At 43.5% G+C, this 18,597-nt stretch overlaps 1 protein-coding gene across 2 annotated transcripts; it reads left to right on the forward strand.

Annotated features, from left to right (window-relative positions):
• The first annotated feature begins 8,021 nt into the window (after window positions 1–8,021).
• On the forward strand, window positions 8,022–15,358 carry LOC110986722 (uncharacterized). 2 transcript variants are annotated; one of them, XM_022248858.2, is made up of 7 exons: window positions 8,022–8,162; window positions 8,950–9,084; window positions 10,173–10,245; window positions 10,676–10,754; window positions 11,642–11,757; window positions 12,344–12,371; window positions 12,705–15,358. In XM_022248858.2, exons 2-7 carry the CDS (start codon window positions 8,979–8,981, stop codon window positions 12,780–12,782), a joined length of 480 nt encoding a protein of 159 aa, XP_022104550.1. In that variant the 5' UTR covers window positions 8,022–8,162; window positions 8,950–8,978; the 3' UTR covers window positions 12,783–15,358. The 2 variants fall into 2 exon arrangements, with proteins under 2 accessions (XP_022104550.1, XP_022104551.1); XM_022248859.2 differs by having other exon boundaries at window positions 8,028–8,162; window positions 8,896–9,084.
• The last annotated feature ends 3,239 nt before the right edge of the window (window positions 15,359–18,597 follow it).

The raw sequence follows: 18,597 nt of genomic DNA on the forward strand, positions 1-18,597 counted from the left end.
GGGGATCCGGCGGCGCGAACCTGGCCTGGGTTTTGGTCTGGACCTGCGCGCTGTAGAAGGAGAACAACCTCGTGACTACTGACCTGCATTCCAAGCCCACAGGTGGCCATCAGTATCTTCACTCATCCAGCTGTCACCCTAGACACTGCAAGACTGGTATTGCATACAGCCAAGCATTCAGGCCTGGACGCAGTGTTCTAAAGATTCAGATTTCTCCCGCCATACACAGGAACTGAACAGGCATTTGATTGCAAGGGGGCACAGCTACATGTATATCACCAGGTTCAACGGTCTATCAATAAGGCCCGCTCCGTCCCTAGAAGTCTTGCATTCAAGACTCATCCAGCTGTCACCCTAGACACTGCAAGACTGGTATTGCATACAGCCAAGCATTCAGGCCTGGACGCAGTGTTCTAAAGATTCAGATTTCTCCCGCCATACACAGGAACTGAACAGGCATTTGATTGCAAGGGGGCACAGCTACATGTATATCACCAGGTTCAACGGTCTATCAATAAGGCCCGCTCCGTCCCTAGAAGTCTTGCATTCAAGGAGAAGACCCCCGTGAAGAAACAAACCCCAGAGTTCCCTTGGTTACCACTTTCCATCCTCGTCTTCCTCCCCTCAAAATAATCAACGACAATCATCACATCCTCCACACTTCAGACCGCCTAGCCTGTGCCATCCCAGACACCCCGCTTGTAGCTTACAGGCAGGCGTCCCCGCAACCTACGGGAGCTTATCGTTCGGGTAGAGGTGCCCCCTTTGGATACCCTTCCCCCACAAACCAAGGCACGTTCAAGTGTGATTCTAACAGATGTGTTGTTTGCCAGAACCATGTCCTGGAATCAGATACATTCTCTGGACACTCCTCCGGTACCACCCACAGAACTAAAGGCACTATCACTTGTAGCTCTTCTAATGTCATATATCTTATCTCTTGCAGGATGCAGTGTTCTGTATGTTGGAGAGACTTAGAACACTCTCAAAAGCGTTTCTATGGCCACAGAGCTACGGTCAACACCAAACGACTAGATACCCCTGCAGGCCACTGACCTTCCTAACCATTCTATGTCAGACATGATCTTACAGAGCATAGACTCGTATGCTTCTGTAAAGATGCTGTTCGCTTCAACAGGGAAAAGCTTTGGGTCAGACGCCAACCCCATGGCCTGAACATCCAAGTGGGAAACTACTAATTAACACTCCTTTCTTTCCCTCTCTTTTGTCTGCAGATTATAACCCCCTCCCAGTTGGGATCCAGTTCCATCCGTTGTATTTTTTCTTTGATCTCTTCCCTCCTTACATTCCTTTGTTGTTCAACCATGCCTTTCACGCAGTCCCTTCGCCCCTTGCCCCTTTATCCAGCCTGCAGCTTCCTTGACCTTTCCTTTTGTCCTCTTGCATTCATCCATGCTTGGTTGATTCCCTGTGTAATTTTATATAACAGGTTTTGCCCTTACCCAACGTATATTAATAAGCACTGTATGCTCAGTGCTTGTCCGAGAGCTTGCGAAAAAACCTCAGGAATTAACATCTCCCCAACGCAAAAATACATCTTGAAAATAGTTCGCGGTACCCGCTGCTTCATTTGACTCGGACCGGCCAGCTGACCCCGGCAAGCTCGGTGGTCGAGTGGTTAAGACATCTGCACTAGTAAGCAGGAGGTCGTGGGTTCGAGTCCCACCCGAGTAAGCTTGTGAGGTTTTTTTCGCAAGCTCTCGGACAAGCACTGAGCATACAGTGCTTATTAATATACGTTGGGTAAGGGCAAAACCTGTTATATAAAATTAACATCTCCCCAACGCAAAAATACATCTTGAAAATGATTCCCTGTGTGCTTGTTTGTCCTGTCCACTGTCATTTTGCCTTTGAGAAAGATTGTGCTATGATCGAAACGTCAGGCCCTCCATATTTTTGAGATTTCTATTTTAAGTCATTGTAGTCAGCATGCAGTTTGCAGCAGTTTTGTATTACATATCTTTGGAACTGCGCATCGGGAATCAAGTCGGCATCCTCGTCTCGAAAGGCAATGGTTAGTGCAGGCATAGAATATTTCATGGCTATAGAGCCCAATTCTGGTGTGGCAGTCTTTTTTACACGTCGTGCAGGCATATCTGGGTTGGATCACGCGTGGAGGCCGCACGCTGCTTCCGAGCTGTTCTTTTCTAAGTGGCCTGGAGTCTTGCGTCAGCTTCAACTTTTGAGACCCCAGCTTTGACGTTTTCCGCCAGGTCTCGCGATCGGAGGCAAGGTCCTCCCAGCAGGTTGTGTTGAAGTAAGCTGCTTTGAGGTCACGCTTAGCAGTGTCTTTGAAGCGCAGCAGAGGTCGGCCGACTTGTCGGATGCCATCACGTAGTTCACCATAGAGAATTTCTCTTGGCCGACGGTCAGGCTCCATGCGATATACATGACCGAGCCAGCGCAGGCGCCTTTGAATTATGAGCATGGAGGGAATGCTCAGAAAACCCGCGCGCTGCAGGACCTCATTGGTGGGGACTCTGTCCTGCCATCCGTTCATCCCCCAGTTTGGACCAATGCGTTTGGTCGGGGATTGGGCTCGTTTTTGCAAATTCTGCGTCGTATTGGGGAGCTTGAGAACACCAAGATGCCAGTGAGAATGCCAGCAGTCTAGAAGTCTTGTCGCCCACATCTTCAAACTTGACAGCCATGCCAGGTCACCTGATATAGCCTGTAAGTATTTTATTTTCTATAAAAAACTGCAACAAAATTCCATGAAGTGTTGTTAATCTATTATTGGAAAGAACGTTGTAGTTCACGCGCCCATGATGAAATAAATTATGTTCATTTGTTAAAGCAATTATTTGATTAAAAGCGAACAAAACAGCGTAATGTTTTAGGAGATTGTTATGAAATAAACGCTACAGTGGTAAATTATTCAAGCGATAATTCGAAACTTTGGAGATGTAGTGAAAGTGATTGGTCAGAAATCGTTTGAAAGTAGTTAACTTTATTTCATTGAAATGGATTTTGTTTTACAAATTGGGCTTTTTATCTTGGACTGGGGTCTTGGTTGACGAGTAGACGTTCCTCCACCGATGTGCCGTGCCAGGATGACACCTAGCCCCGGGGACGACAACAGGACCCGCCTTAAACCGAGATCCGGACCAAAGACCACAAGTGCCCATCAGTATCTTTTAATTTTTTTTCTTTTGACTCTCATCCGTCGAGAAGATCTTGAAACAGATGATGTCGAATGCATATGGGTTGAAATCAAGTGTAAACAAAGACAGCCTGTACTCATCAGTTCTGTGTATAGACCACCTTCAAGCTGTGTTGATTTTATAGACAAACTTGACGACATTATCGGTAAGGCCTCCTGCGAACACAAAGAAATGATTGTAACTGGGAATTTGATTGTGATGTTTACAAAAATGTAAATCCCAAGCCAATTAGTTCTTGTTTTAATTCGTTTCAAATGTTGCGACATATACACGAACCAACACGTACTACTGGCTCCACTCAGACCACAATTGATCACATTTTTAGTTCCCACCCACAGCTCATAAAAGATTGTATTGTCTTACCAGTCGTAATAAGTGACCACTATCTTGTTTACGGTTTAAAAAGTTGGAAAACGCCAAAAATGAAAGGTCGTTCAATTAATTTTCGGTGTTTTAAAGTGCCATCCTGTGTCCCACCAAATTGTAACTTGTATATGTATGCAGATGACTCCACTCTAACGTGTAGCTCTTCCAATATTAATGAAACAGAAAGGAGTCTGAATGTCGCTCTTGACAGAATTCTACACTGGTGTTTAAGAAACAAACTTGAACTAAATACAAACAAAACCAAATGCATGATTATTGGCTCAAGGCAGAAAAGCGCCAATACAAAATTGAACTTCTACATTGCTGATAGCCCAAAGAAAAATCTTGCAAATGCTTGGGAGTTATTATTGACGAAACACTAAGTTGGGGCCCACATGTTGATAACGTAAGAAAAACAGTTTCACCTAAATTAGGTATGTTAAACAGAATCCAGAAGTATGTCGGACAAAGTTGCCTGCACACACTTTTCATTAGCTTAGCTATGCCAACTTTAGAATACCTTTGCACGGTATGGGTAGGAAGATACATTTCCCACGATACCATTCTTAAGAAATGTCTAAAAAGAGCTGAACGGATAATCCTCAAATGCACCTCTCTCACTCCCTCAGCGAATATGTTTGCTACACTGAACTGGGTGCCATTTTCCGAGAGTTAGATCTAAAAAGACTGTTCTTGTTTTTAAATGTCTAAACAAATTAGCTCCTATGTATATGACAAATCTGTTTATGCCACTCACACAGATTCGTGAAACAAGATACTCAGTCAACAGGGCACCTAAAGTCCTTAAGCCAAAAAAAAGAAGGCTACGCTCAAATTTTTGCGGTCAAAGGTGCAAAAATATGGAACAATTTGCCAGAGCAACTCAGAGGTATAGACTCCTTTAGGGACATTCAAATCAAAACTACGGAAGGCCATGACCAGTGTTGTTTAGTCTAAAAAGCTGATCTGTGGAGTTGTTAACTTGGTTGCCAATGTTCATTGGAGCCGGATCGGGAATTTCCCCGTGTTCTTTTTTTCCCATAGGGTTTTTTTTTGTGCGGGGTTTTCGCCCATCCCGTGATCAGTGTTTTAATTAATGCCTTGATTATTTAAATGTTTACATGTGTATGATGTTGTAGTGGTCTGTAAAACGGTAAATATTAATGTTTGTCGTATTTGTCAATATTACTTTTCATCTTGAGCTTCTACTATTGTACTAATTTTTGTTCGTAGGGCCCCGATGGAAACCAGTTTGAAACTGTTTGGGCATACCCTGGGTAAAGAAATGGAATAAATAAATAAATAAATAAATTTTGATATGATCTCCTCGAGGTTTGCTTTGAATGTATTTAAGATGAAACTGTGTAATTAGTGGTATTTAAAGGGGATTAATATATTGAGAGTGTTGAACTATATTTTATTGTGTTTGGTCCTATATTTTCTCTGACTCGTTCTTTTTAGAGTTTTGGTTCAAAGGTACCATTTCTAAGGCCTTTTAGGAGGACTTGTGACATCAGCGAAGCACTGAGCCTTGACGAGATCCGTGGAGCCGCAGGCATTGATGCGGGCGCGACCCTTCGTCTTGGCGTGATACATCTTCTTGGGCTTCAGCCTGACCTTACTGGCGACAAGGGAGTGGTCTGTTGATCGCACTCGGCGCTATTGAAGCTTCTTGTGAGAAAGATGCTGCTAAGGTTCGCTCTTCTGGTTATGACAAGATCAAGCTCGTGCCAGTAGCAAGACACTTTCTGCAGATCCTTACACATGAAGTGGGTGTTTGTGATGTAGAGACCTTGAAAGCAGAATTCGAGCAGCCTCTGTCCGTTCTCATTCATCTTGCCTATGCCGAAATGGCCGAGGCAGGTTGGCCATGCTTGCCAGTCTGTTCCAACACGGGCATTGAAATCACCTACCAGGTATATGCTCTCGGAATTCTGGACAGTGTGTCTCCCAAGGCCTAGTAGAACTGGTCTTTAGCCTCAGGGGTGGAAGTGAGTGAAGGTGTTTCTATGGAGGCAGTCAGCGAGTTCCTCACAGTAAAACCCACACCGTGCTGCCTAGGTTCGTCCTGGGACAAGCCTTGGCAGGAGAAGGTGTAGGCCTAGTCTAATTCTCTGAATTCTCTGTCAGGCAGCCGGGTTTCCTGGAGGCAGGCGACGTAGATGTTGAGCCGTGACAGCTCTTTGTTATTGGTGGCGGTCTTTCGGGAGTCAGCCATCTGCTCAAGGTCAGCGGAGGGTCCAGGGCACATATAGTGCGAACGTTCCAGCTTGCAAATCGAAGAGCTGGAGTCTTCGTTAATTTCTACTTTTGACCGCTTGGTGCAGGATCTTGCTCGCTTGTCAGGGGAACCCTTGAGCTCTACGCACCCAGTAGAGCAGGTGAGCAATGACAGGGCAGCACCCAACTGACCGGGGGCTGCCCGGCTTGAGGCGGGCAGGAGCTCAGTGTCCAGTGAAGCTACGAAGGCTTCTCCCACCATCAGATGAAACCCCTGGCGCTTATAACTGGTAACTGTCTCGTCGCGTGTTGTGTCGGAGTCTTGCGATGCCGCTGGAGTGTCCTCTCCAGTGTGCACTAAAGGCCTGGGCGGGGGAATATAGGGACGTTGGGCTGCCCACACTTCAGTGTCCCCCTCTCGGTGTCGCTGGCAGGTTCCAAGGGAAAGGATGAACCAATACAACTTGGGGCCAGTTACACTGCAGGAGCTGCCGGCAGGAGGCGTAAGGCACCTGTAGCCACCATCGGGGCTCCAGCGGAAATAGGTAACTATAAACACACAACTTCAATGGGGTTCTTTCATGGAGCTGGGGCATGCAGCGCGTTCGCACTGCTGTTACCTGCCCGTGTTCATTCGATTCTGGGGCTGGGAGCTGCCCGTGCCAAGTAGACGATAGGCCTAATTCCTAATTAGCCATCGAAACTTCAGTTATACAGCTCTGGAGAAACAGGACTAAGCACGCTACCAACTAGTACCAAGTACCATCATTGTGAACTTTTAACACAAACAAGAGACTAAACCTAAGTTATAGACGGCACTGGTTACCCGCTGGATGTGCATGATTGTACAAGGACTGCAAAGTGCAGTAAATCACACAGACGGTGTTGTTTTCATACCCGTTCGCCTCAACACAATGTTTTCTTTTTCTGTCTCTCCCTTTGGGTAAAATTTCCCTTGACATTCAACTCGCTAACTCAGTACCAAGCTTCCCGCAGATACGGGGACTTAAAATTGCTGGCAAGCCAGAATCGTTACATTGCATACCGAGAATGAGTTGTGTTTTTAAAAGCATTGCGGCAGGTAGCCGGTCTTGGGAAAATTAAAAATGAAACAAGTTGAGATGAGTAAATCATCCATGAGTCAACTGGGTCCCCTTTTAGTCTAGTGTTTTGCTTCATTGGAGGACAAGAACCCAAATAGGTTTACGCTACAATATGACTGTCAGGTGTGACATGGACAAAGGTTTACAAGCTCTTGGGCTTTAAATTTGTTCGAGTTAATTGGTCTCTCCCCCCCCAAGTCTGATTATTACCCGTTCGACTCCGCCGTGCAGTGCTCTATACGAGTAAGCAAGCTTAAACTATTTTGACAGATGGCATATACTTTTCCGGGTGTTGGTCACATGACACTTTGTAAACACTTGCATAAGCGCAGTGACAACCTCGACTCCGTGGGCTGCCTGCGCGTTCTTTCACTAGATGGTTGTGCTGAATACGAAATTGAAGCTGACCCATAATGAATCGTAAAGTCAGTCGCGCACGTATTTCAAAAGCTGCGCGCTCGCGCCCATATTCTCTTGCGCGTCACCCACGCGTAAATCCATGTCGTGCGTAAACACGGTGGGGATATTTACGGGTGCAGACCACTAATTCAAGTGAGAATTTCTGACCAGCTCATTAGCATTAAAAGTGCCCCCTTCCACAGTATCTTTTGAAAAAAGAGATTGTTTGGCCCCCAAAATGGTGAGATTGTGTAAATCGTCGCCAGGATCAACTCCCTGGGTCTTTGAGCTTTCATATGAGGGCAGAAGGGCTGAAAACTACGGTTGAAAAATGGTCCTAAGTGCCCGAGAAAGTTGAGGGTTGCCACTTGAAAAATGGCTGCAATCAGACTTCGGAAAAATCACTTTTTGGGGGGTGATTTTGTTTTGTGGGAATAATTAAAAATGTAATTGGTTAACCCACAGAAAATTGAAAAGAAATTGAAAGATAAGTGACCAGACAAGAATTTCATTTGTGTTTCAGAAATCTCAGGGATGTTGGCGTGCATGCAGTATTGGGCCCTGAACGGTGCTGATTTTACACTGTTTTCAATGGGGCTTGAATTAGTGGACTGGACCCTTACGAAATAGGTATGACCGCGCAAGGCATGGTGGGAGCCAACGGCGCGGCAAGATCATGCCGATGGGAACGAGGTTGGCAAAGTGACGACCCCTGGAAGGTTCGACCTACATACATGTACATGCACATGCACGTAGCGTACCACCAGCTGCTGGGCATGGGCTAGGCCAGCGCAGCAGCGCGACGCCAGCTTCGTGTGGTGTATGTAGCTAGTCAGCTGCATACTGTAGTGGAACTGCACTGGAAAACACGGACCGTGAAAACATTCATGTGAGTTGTAGTGTAGCCTAGTACTCAGTGGTTGGGTGTTGTCAAAATACATGTAAATGCGAAAAATGTGGGATCTAGGCACCAATCTAGCTCTACAGAGTGGAGCGTTTTAGTATTCCTCTTTTTCAAATTTGATGGGGCGACATTTCATGATTTATTTTTTTTTGGGGGGGGGCTAGTGTCTTTATTTAGAAACTGAGGGAGACGGGTTCGAGCCCCCTCAGACCTCCCATTTCACGCTAAAAAAGTTTGTGTCCTTCCTCCATGCTCTCACTTTCTCCGCCCCATTTCCAAATTCAATGTTCATGTACTTTCAGAACTAGGCCTATAAGGTTTAGCACCACGTGGTGGTGCAGGATAGGGAACTTCATCGTGAATACGTGTAAAACGTTATCGGTAGCTACTGGTAGTTTGCGAGGATATCCTATGGTATAGACAAATCCGAGGAGACGCCATTCCTACATGTATCCTGCGAGGCCATCACACTCACACGGCCGAATTTCTTAACTTACATGTACAACATGGAAGCATGCCCACTCTCCTCAGCCTCCTCAGCAAGTCACAACAGCCTCATTGGGCATAGAGGAGTGTAATACCGCGTACTTCTGGCGCTTGCGTACGAATAGCATGGTTCCAAAGTAATGGCTTCTGATTCTCTTGGCCGGATTTGTCTATGATTGGAAACACTGGGCAAGGTTTTATAGGCATCATACCCTCTGATTCTGTGCACCAGATCCCAATTTGTTACCAGGCTCCGAGTTGCCTTACATTTTTCTCTGGTGCACAGAGTTAAAATTCCATCTGGAAGTTTGCACAATGAAGGCTGCAGTTGTCATGGTTTGTCTCGTCGCTGTAGCATCAGCTCACCTCTGTCTCCTGAACCCGCACCAGCGTGGCTCCATGAAAGGCATCAATGTTAAAGGTAAATGAAGTACCAGCAGTTGGAAAAGTTATAATTGATGCAGAGGCAAGAAACTCATTGGAAGTAATTGTGCCGGTTTTCTTAATGGCACTGGTACTGCCATGCTCGACTTTGGTGTATTTTCTTTATGGTCAGCTACAGGATTTTGGTATTTTATTTTGTACATGTACATTGTAATGAGGAGAAAATGGGCAAAATGACTTAGTAAGCGAGAAGGACATTGTTGAAAGCCTGTCACAGGCACTTAGGAACTGGGGGGGGGGCAGAGAGGTCAATAGCCCCCGAAAATATGGTGGGAGCCGGGCCCTCCTTAAGGAGTTGTGTAATTTGCATTCTCGGAGTGGAGAGTAGCAGTGTGTGATAAATGTACTCAGATCACATTGGAAAATCGAATTTTTAAAAGAAATTGTATTTTTCTGGCCCCTGTGGTAGACTCATCTTCCTACAGTACATGCCTGTGTCATGCCAGCCTACATGTACGTGTATCAGTACATGTAGGCTATCTCTGGTGACTCAAGCAGACAGGTGACAAAGTTGAACTTGATCCAGCTTTCCCAGCTGTCTGCTGGATGATTGCGTTAGTCATGATAAAGTGTTTCCATATCACCATGATTACTGCATATCGGTGGGGACTGACCAGCGACACTCTCTTTGTCTCTTTATGTCGATATGGAAATCAGGCTTTAGACAAGAGACCTACAGGCATTTCAGAGCTTGTACATGTAGAAGGTAATGCAACAACATTCGTTCGTGTGCACAGCAACCGTCATGAAAATTTCAGAAGTTTTGATTACACTGACTGTGACAGTTTCATGTGTGACTTGGGCTACATTTGCATAAGTGCCACTTTCGATACTCGCAGGTGTTGGAAACGTGGTATGCACATTACTCTCAGATTACATGGCGGGAACAGTCAGTATAGATACGAGATCTTTTTGCCAGTAAGTCACGTGATGGAAGAATATACGCCCAGTCTGATCGAATATACCGGTACTCTCACCCATGGGTTGTGTTAACATGAATAACTTTCTTGTAGTGCAGTCACAAAATTGGATCATTAGTCTTGTGAACTTTTTTGTCTGCTCTAGAGGCTGATGACTGTGGCCTGCTGGTTAAACCGTGCGGGAATCGCACTCAAGAAAAGCCAGGCATTCAAATCAAGTATGTACTGGTACAAAGGGCAAAGTTTCCTAACTCTTTGTAGTAAATTAATTCTAACTTAAAACTGTCCTACATGTACCGTGCGTAGCTCTTTCAAAATCAACCTGCGGGTTCTGGAGGGTTTTGCAGGATTGTGAAAGGTACGGCCCAGCTTCTGCACATACATGTACATGAATATGTCAGCCCTACGTAGTGCATTACACCAGGCGTCAGAGTTGATCTCTTGAAAGTAAACTGCAGCAAATGCACTGTTTTGTTTCTTGCGTGGTGTTAACTTTTAGAAAACTGATGAAGGATCACTGTAAAAAAAACCAGAGTTTTACAGTCAGAACAAAGTCTGCTGCTTTGCAGAATTTCCCAACATGATCCAAATTTGAGCAAAACACTTTTCATCTGTTCATTCTCGGTTTTCTTTTGCCCTTCTTGACAGGGGAGGATCTCCCTACACTGTCGTCTTCCAGAAGAACTTGAACCACTTTGAAACCTTTCCAAATGGAACAGTCACAAATGTGAGATTTTACATTCTCCGAGATTGTACATGATAATAATGTAACAAAAATCTGTACCCTAGCTCATCAGCTGAAATGTTTTCTAAATCCGCTAGGATAGGTTATTTAGAGCCTCAAGTTACAACAGCTACATGTATTTCAAGTGCACAACCCACAGCCCTCATCATTGGTGTTCATTTACTCTTTGATGGGTGGAGCTTACTTGTAGCTACATGTACGTGTAGCATTCTTCAACCTGTAGAAGTTTTTGGCAGCCTACCAATGCTCACTTCCCCCTACCATATTTAATAAGTAGAAAGAAGCTTTAAAATCTGGGCGCCATACATGTATTTAAAATATTTGGTGGAATCTGTCCATTTACTAAATGTAATATTTCATGCCATAAAGCATCCATCTTGACAAAAGCTGTGTGAAAATGTCTTGAAAGCTTCTAGTCTGTCCTATGGAGAGGGATCTACATGTACTGGTATACATGTACATGTACGTGCTCCGGTATGTGTCTTGTCACTGTACATTTACATGAATTTAAGCCTAGACAGGCACTAGATTGACCTGGACTCCACAAATTGGGGGTGGGGGTCTGGGTCCCAGGAGAACCCTGTAGAAGCAGTCAAAGCTGTACTGGCGTTTTCATGCCGTGGGTTTTCTAAAGTGTAAGATTTCTCATGGAAATTCTTGTAGTGTGCATGTAACTGTGTATAGTGTACATGTACTCCCTTTAAATTGCCAACTCCATGTCGGCCATACTTGTACAGTACATGTATTCAGACAAACCCTGGACAGACACAGACTGAGGAAACGTACATGTACATACATGTGTATATGCATCGATGTACATGTATGTATTTACATTCAGATGATGTCATGTGCACTATTGTGTATTTCAGGGATATTTTGAGATATCATTTTGGACCTCCACTGAGTGTCACATACTGGGCAAGGTTGACGATGGAGCCACACCCTCCCTCACGCTTTACTCCCCAGTTGTGACCATGCCAACTGGGTAAGAAGAGTTGCAGGGATGTACATATCTTGAACTCATTGTTTCACACTGTGTCACCACGCTGCCTAATGGGTTTCAAGTTAATATTTTCGGTTGCATTTCGTGACTGGTAAGGCATTCTGGTGATTTTTAAATTGTAAATGTAGAAAAATGTTTCAGTAATCTTCAGCATAGAAGTTATGTCCCATTTACACCTTCCCCATCAAGATTTGTCTAACTTAAAGGTGTTGTATTCAGTAAACACTGCATAATACAGTACATGTACAGTACACGTACACGTACTGTTGCCAAGGAGAAGGCTCTTTGCATTTGGTCCTATATCTGTGTATTGAAACACAACTTAGACATCTTTACACTCTGAAATACCGGTACATGTAAGCTCTAGCTGTATTGCATGCACAGTCATGACAATTGTGAACATCGATCAAAAGTCAACATCAAAGCAAATTTCTAATTTAGCCTCCTTTCATGTTTGTATGATGTGGCACACATGTACCTTGCCGTGTGTGTACAGTGTATGTGTGGATGTCATCCCCTGTCATCCATGTCTCAGTTAAACTTGCCCTTTCCTTCCTCAAATTCACAGACCTATTGGAGTTCCTGCCATACTGCAGGTGAGTGAAGCAACCATACATCAGTTGTTGTTCAGCAGCCAAACTTAGAATTTGTTAACTTATTTTGGGCGCATCAATGAAATACATGTACCAGACATACATTCAAAAGGAAACGGTTCTGCTGAATGGCAGGGTAAATTGTGTACTGGCAAGTGGTGAATCTATTGCAAAATCCAGTATTGATATCACCTTGCCGAGACATAAACTTATGGCAGAGGAACAAGAAAATGAATTTCTGTTCCCGTTTCTCTTGCAAAACCGAGTAAGGGAAGTCCTCTGTGTGTTCATGGACCCTTGACCCATCTCTTTTTCACCCTTCTCTCTCTCTCACAGTTGACCTATGTGACCAACAATGCTGAAGTTCCCATGGGAGGCATCTTTTACCAGTGCACCGACATTGAACTGTTCTAGGGCTATAGATGAGCTGATCTGTGACTATGGTGTAACTTTCAACATCTTCCTATAATTTGTTTCTTTAAAGACATGCTTGTAAATCTTCCCCCCCCCCAATTAGCTGTGACTTTTTATATTCAGCCACGTGCATGTAGCATTTCTTTTATTATGTGACACAAATGATATAGCCTTTGGTATCTTGGGGGCCTGGCACTCTTCAGCATGTTCAGGGTGAATATTACTCTATTCCCCACGTCAGTAATCATGAGGCAGGATGCCTGTACTTTGGGCCAATTTCATAGAGCTGCTTAAGCACAACATTTGCTTAAGCGTGAGAAAAGCTTGCTTGAAAAATCAGGTAACCAGCCAAAGCTCCATGTGATGTACATGTATATTGTTTTGGGGTCGCATTTATCTGTCTTTTGGTTAGCATGACAATTAAATAGAGTGTGAGCTGGTAGCCTTTGTTTTTTTTTAAGCAAGGTTTTCACATTTCAGCAGATTTTGTGCTGAAGCAGCTCTGTGAAATTGACCCCAGCTGCAGTTAGGTATTTGTCTAGGTATTTGAGTACTTGTAGCAAGCCTTGTAAGCAAAGATTGGTAGGGGGGAATGCCCTGTAAGAAGCTCCATTCTTCATGTCGCTTTTCCCTGGAAATACATCAGCTTTCGCAACATACATGTATTTGCCTGTCGAGATTGGGATGCCTTTCCAGGGTGCACAACCTCGTGGCAAGTACCCCCAACATTACGCGCTAAGATATAGTCAGTGTTGTTACAAAGGAGACCCCGTCTTACATGTATCATAGACTGTCCATCACATGCAAGTCGGCGGGATATAGGAGTTCCCTGTGAACTCCATCATGAGCCCTAGCAGATGGCTTCAGAATAACGGAAATAGGCTGTACTGCCCTCTACTCGCTGTTATATGTAAATGTTGTTGGAAGTCTTTGGACCCCCTTGTAAAAATTCCTTTCTTAAGCTTAGAATACATACATTGCCATTCCCCCATGCCAAGTTTTCTTCCTCTAATCAGGGTTGTGGACATCCAGTGGTCATCATCCCAGCAATTGACAATGATTTCTCTGCAAAGACAACATACCGTGGTCTGATTTATGTTCTATGTTTCTGAAAGTAACCAAAACCACAAGTTTCTCTGAATATAAACATACAGTAGCAGACAGTAAGCATACTTATTTACTTATTTAACCTTGACAAACTCCATTATATGCACCCACCATTTGTAAGCATACCAGTAAGCATACTTATTTAACCTTGACAAACTCCGTTATATGCATCTACCATTTGCGGATAAAAAAAAAGCACCTTCTACATGTGCCATACCTTGCCTCAAAATAGCTCATTCTTGCAAAATTTAATTCAAACTCATAAATTCACTTGATAGAATAGTGATAATCGTCCAATCACTCCAAAAACATTGACTTTACAGGGACTTTTTTTCAATTATTGGGACAATTGAAAGTGTTTACAAACAGTGCGACTGAAATATAAACAATGTTTCAATGACAAAATTGTTGGTAACCTCAGCATCTGCATCTATAAAATTGAGTCAACTGATGAGAGTCGTATTTTGTTTCTTCTTTAAGAATATCTCTGTTACACATTGAAAGTACATATGATGAATTCTTTGCCTTGCGTCTTTTTAGAAATGCTTTAACTTTCCCTTATGCTGCACGTGAAATTCTCTACGTGTATCTCTAAAATTTTCGCACAAACCCTCTGTAAGATGTTTTTGAATATATTTTTGTATATACATGTATTTTGAGTTGATGTATGGTATTTATATTTAGGATATATGTGTAATGTCATAGTAGATTTTTAAAGCAGTTTGTATACTTTCGTAGATTATTGTTTCATTTTTTAACCTGATGACGTCAAAGGAGGTTATCGTTCAATTTTTTGAAAAATTATTCTTCATGCAAGTGCTATAATTTGCCTAAGTGCCTATCCAACACTCCTTACAACCATTTTTCCTTCCCATTACATCACTCTAAAATGTGTACAAGTGCAGATGTCTTTTTTTGTCTTTGACACTCTGGAATTACAAACTACATGTAGGTCTGTCCAGTAACTGAACGTTGTGTGCGATCATGGAGTTCGCTTGACGAGTCAGCAGTTTTCTTAGGGAAACCTTTTACTGTTCCCTTGGTTCTCTTAATAACTTAATACATGTTTGTCATTTTCCTCACAGGCCCGTAACTGGGGGGTGCAGAGGTACGTTCGCACCCCCACACGACTAAAAGGCCCACTTTTGAGGCCAGAAAAGATTGAGCTATAGTAGAACATTTTGCGCCAAAAAACAATGCCGCGAAAGTCTATTTGGGTTATTTCCACCGGGCAATCTATCTTTTTTCTTAAATTCTAACACGGCAAATTGGTTAAAAACAACTCTTGGCTTCAAAATATGCCTCTGTAATTGCCTTCAGTTAATTTCTTTGCCCTTCATTGTAGGCCGCACGTGTATTATTCACTGCACAAGGCCTGAATCTGTTTTCTTGAAATAATATGGCGTAGTTTTTTGTGAAAGCAAAGGTAATTGGTATATCTTTTGGAAAATAAATGATTTTTAAAAGAATCCATCTTTGTGTATCACACTTTTTTAATGTGTAAATATTCCTCATTACAAGTTTTGTTGAAACGTGTAGCTCAGAGCCACATAAGAATTTAAAAGACAATAACAACGTGCACGTTGGAGGCAACTTGTGGCTTGGATGAACGGACAGACCTCGCGCATGTGCTGCTGTTCTCGAGTGAAACTTGGACGCACGTCATTTTGGGAATGACGTTGGAAAATTGAACTGGCCCGAGACCGCCTTTATGGTCAAGGCGCCTGATAAGCTAAGCGATTGGCCCTGGGACGCCAACGTAATTACATCGAGCCTTAAGTCAACTAAATCTGGTATGTGGCCCTCACAGAAGCAGATGAAAGTCGGCACCGATGCCACACCCATCTAAAAAATACCACTTCGTTTGGCCTATTGTGCTGCAGTTTTTGGGCCATGTGCACATGGTACAGTACTATAGATCACCGCGTCTTCAGAGGCGGTGCACCTCAGGATGGTTCCCCAGGTACACAACTTCACGTCAATTATACCATAGATCATAATACATGAACGCCAGGAGCACGGACCATGATGTCAGTTTTTGAAGTCGTTATGAAGAAGACCCCCAGGCTTACATGCAGTGGCGTACGTAAATCTGTGTTGGAAATCAGGGGGGGAAAGGGATGTGATAACTTGCCCAGCCATGGAAATTTGAAAAGCGGGGTGGGTGGGCGACACCATACACTATGTTGGGGCGAAGTTTATGATAAAAATATACATCAGTAATGCATATCAATTTCAAGCAGGATATTCAACATCAAAATATGGTATACATGTGATTATAGCTTTTAAAAATTGCTTTGCCATTTTAGTGATGTTTGCCGTTGGAAAATCTTCAAAATCTACTTTAATTTCTTGGTTCATCACAAAACGTGTGGGGGAATCCAATAGCCCATCCCTCAAAGTGTGTGTGTGCGGGGGTGTGGGGTATATACCCCATGCCCCCGGGATTTACGCCCCTGCTCGCACGTGTCGCAGAGCACATCCAGCGCGATGCGACACCAGAGAGACGGAGTAAAATGCAGGCGGTATAGCCCTTTTCCAACAGTCGGAGGTTCCCGTCAGGGTTAGCACTCGGCCTTGTAATGAAGTTCTAACATTACGAGCCACCAAGCTGTAAAACACATGGAGAGAATGCGTCACGAAAGAAATCCCTTTGCTCTCTCTTCCATTAGTGCTTGAAATCTATCTTCCGATGCCCTGTAATGTATCTGATGATGCACATACTGTCGTCCCGTTGAAGATTTCCAACTGCACAATGCCGATAGCACTGCCCATGGATCACCAGCCGACCAGCAATGGGGTCTATCCTCTGAACATCTACAGAGACGTCAACAACAACTCTCTGGAGCTTTAGCGGCGCAGAGGGGACCGGGGCTCCTTGTGACGAAAACATTACAATACCAAGTACAGAACAGCCAAGCACAAATTCCCAATGGGTGGTCACATAAATATCATCTGAAATGACAAGCATATTACAAGAAAATTAATTGTTAAGTATAGTATAGTTCCAGGACAAATGGGTGAGCCTACAGATAATCGGCTACATGTACAATTGCACCCACTAGCCTACAGCTAAACCTGCAAGTACCAGGTATTGCTAGTTGGACTCCTGGCCGGCAGTCCCTGCTCCGGAATTGACATTGTAATGTCCCGTTGTGCTTAAAGTTAAGGTTGGGAGTGGCTCGGACGTCGATTTTTTTCCCGCATTTGTGCTCGCCCTTTTACGGAAGCGTATAAAGGCCACTTGCAAAAAAAATTTTCCAGTTAGGCCTACTATCTCGCCGCGGCGAGTTAAATTGTTGAATGTGTATCTCGCCTCGGCGAGTCATAAGATCTTGCCGCGGCGTCCAATTGATACCCCGCCGATTCATAAGTCCTACTCAGTGCATTGTTTTCAAATGTATCTTTAGGATGGAGTGCATTGAGATTTGATTTTAGATTGCTAATAATAAAAGGGGCTGTTACATTTCACCCCTTCTTCATTTCCAACACAAAAGAAAAAAAATATCTTTTTTGGGTATGAATTTCCATGTCCGCAAGTGGGGTAGACTACTTTGACTCCCTGGTAGACTGCCTGTTGAAAGGATCACGGTGACTTTTCATTTATGCTTTAAATAATATTTACATACGCACCGTTATGGGAACCCTGAAAAGAACGAAAAAAAAATTCCAAAGAAATAAAAATTAGAAATTAAATAGAATATAACTATTTGCTTGAGAAAAAAAGTGGAACCTCTTCCTACAGTTAAATGTAATTGTTTTAACTAGACCGTTTGCTCACCCCCCCCCCAAAAAAATACTAGTGACGCCCATGCTTATTCTAAGCTACTGTACGTGTGTTGCCATTTGGGATCAAACCTTGATGATGATATCATTCTGACCTTAAAATCTGCTATAATTTATGAGCTTTTAGCAGGCAAAAAGAAAAATGAAGTGAAGTTGAAAGGAAAACTAACACACGCTTTTTCATCAACTGGATTGAACATTCCCAGGCTCTTGACCTCACCTCCATGCATTCACTTGTCATAAACCACCCGTACAGCGCAGGGCGCTGGGAAGGGCAAATGTGTAACATATTTTTGTAGAGAGTTTATTGAATGGAGTCTAAATACTTCTGGCTCGGTGCACATGACACTTGTGCACTTGTACTATATTTGGTTTGATCTTCCAAAGCTGTGAGGTATTTCATGCGTTGTGTTTGCAAAAGTACTGTATTAAACTCCCATTTTAAGTACTATAAATTAATAAATTTCGACTGATGAAAGTTCAAATTTAATATAACTTTCAAGTCCACTTGCTTGTGTTTGGCACTGGGAAATGTGTAGGAAGGAACTGGAAGTGTTACAGTTTACCCCTCATCTGAATGTGGAAATTCACACGACAAATTTCGTTGTCTTTGTGTTGCAAAACAAGCTTTTGTTGAAATGTAACATCCCAGCGATCTAAAACCAAATCTCAATGCATCTCGTCCTAATTAAAACAGTGCGCTGAATAGGACTTATGAAACTATTGAAATATTCGCTGCAGCAAAATATCAATTTGACGCCGCGGCAAGATCTTATAACTTGCCGCGGCGAGATACACATACAACGATTTAACTCGCCGCGGCGAGACAGTAGCTCGAAAAAAAATGTTTGCAAGTGGCCCTTCTACGCTTCCGTACTTCCCGTACCTTTTGACACGCAAACCCGGACGGAGAGACTTTGTC

Source organism: Acanthaster planci, linkage group LG02, assembly GCF_054643075.1.
Source record: "Acanthaster planci isolate LZ-2023a linkage group LG02, COTS_SCS, whole genome shotgun sequence".
Classification (NCBI taxonomy): Eukaryota; Metazoa; Echinodermata; class Asteroidea; order Valvatida; family Acanthasteridae; genus Acanthaster; species Acanthaster planci.

Excerpts from the sequence above, each read along its gene's own strand:
- LOC110986722 (XM_022248858.2), top strand. The coding sequence starts at position 8,979 with ATGAAGGCTGCAGTTGTCATGGTTTGTCTCGTCGCTGTAGCATCAGCT. Across the intron at positions 9,085-10,172 it reads GAAAGGCATCAATGTTAAAG|AGGCTGATGACTGTGGCCTG; the intron begins GTAAATGAAGTA and ends TGTCTGCTCTAG. Across the intron at positions 12,372-12,704 it reads GAGTTCCTGCCATACTGCAG|TTGACCTATGTGACCAACAA; the intron begins GTGAGTGAAGCA and ends TCTCTCTCACAG.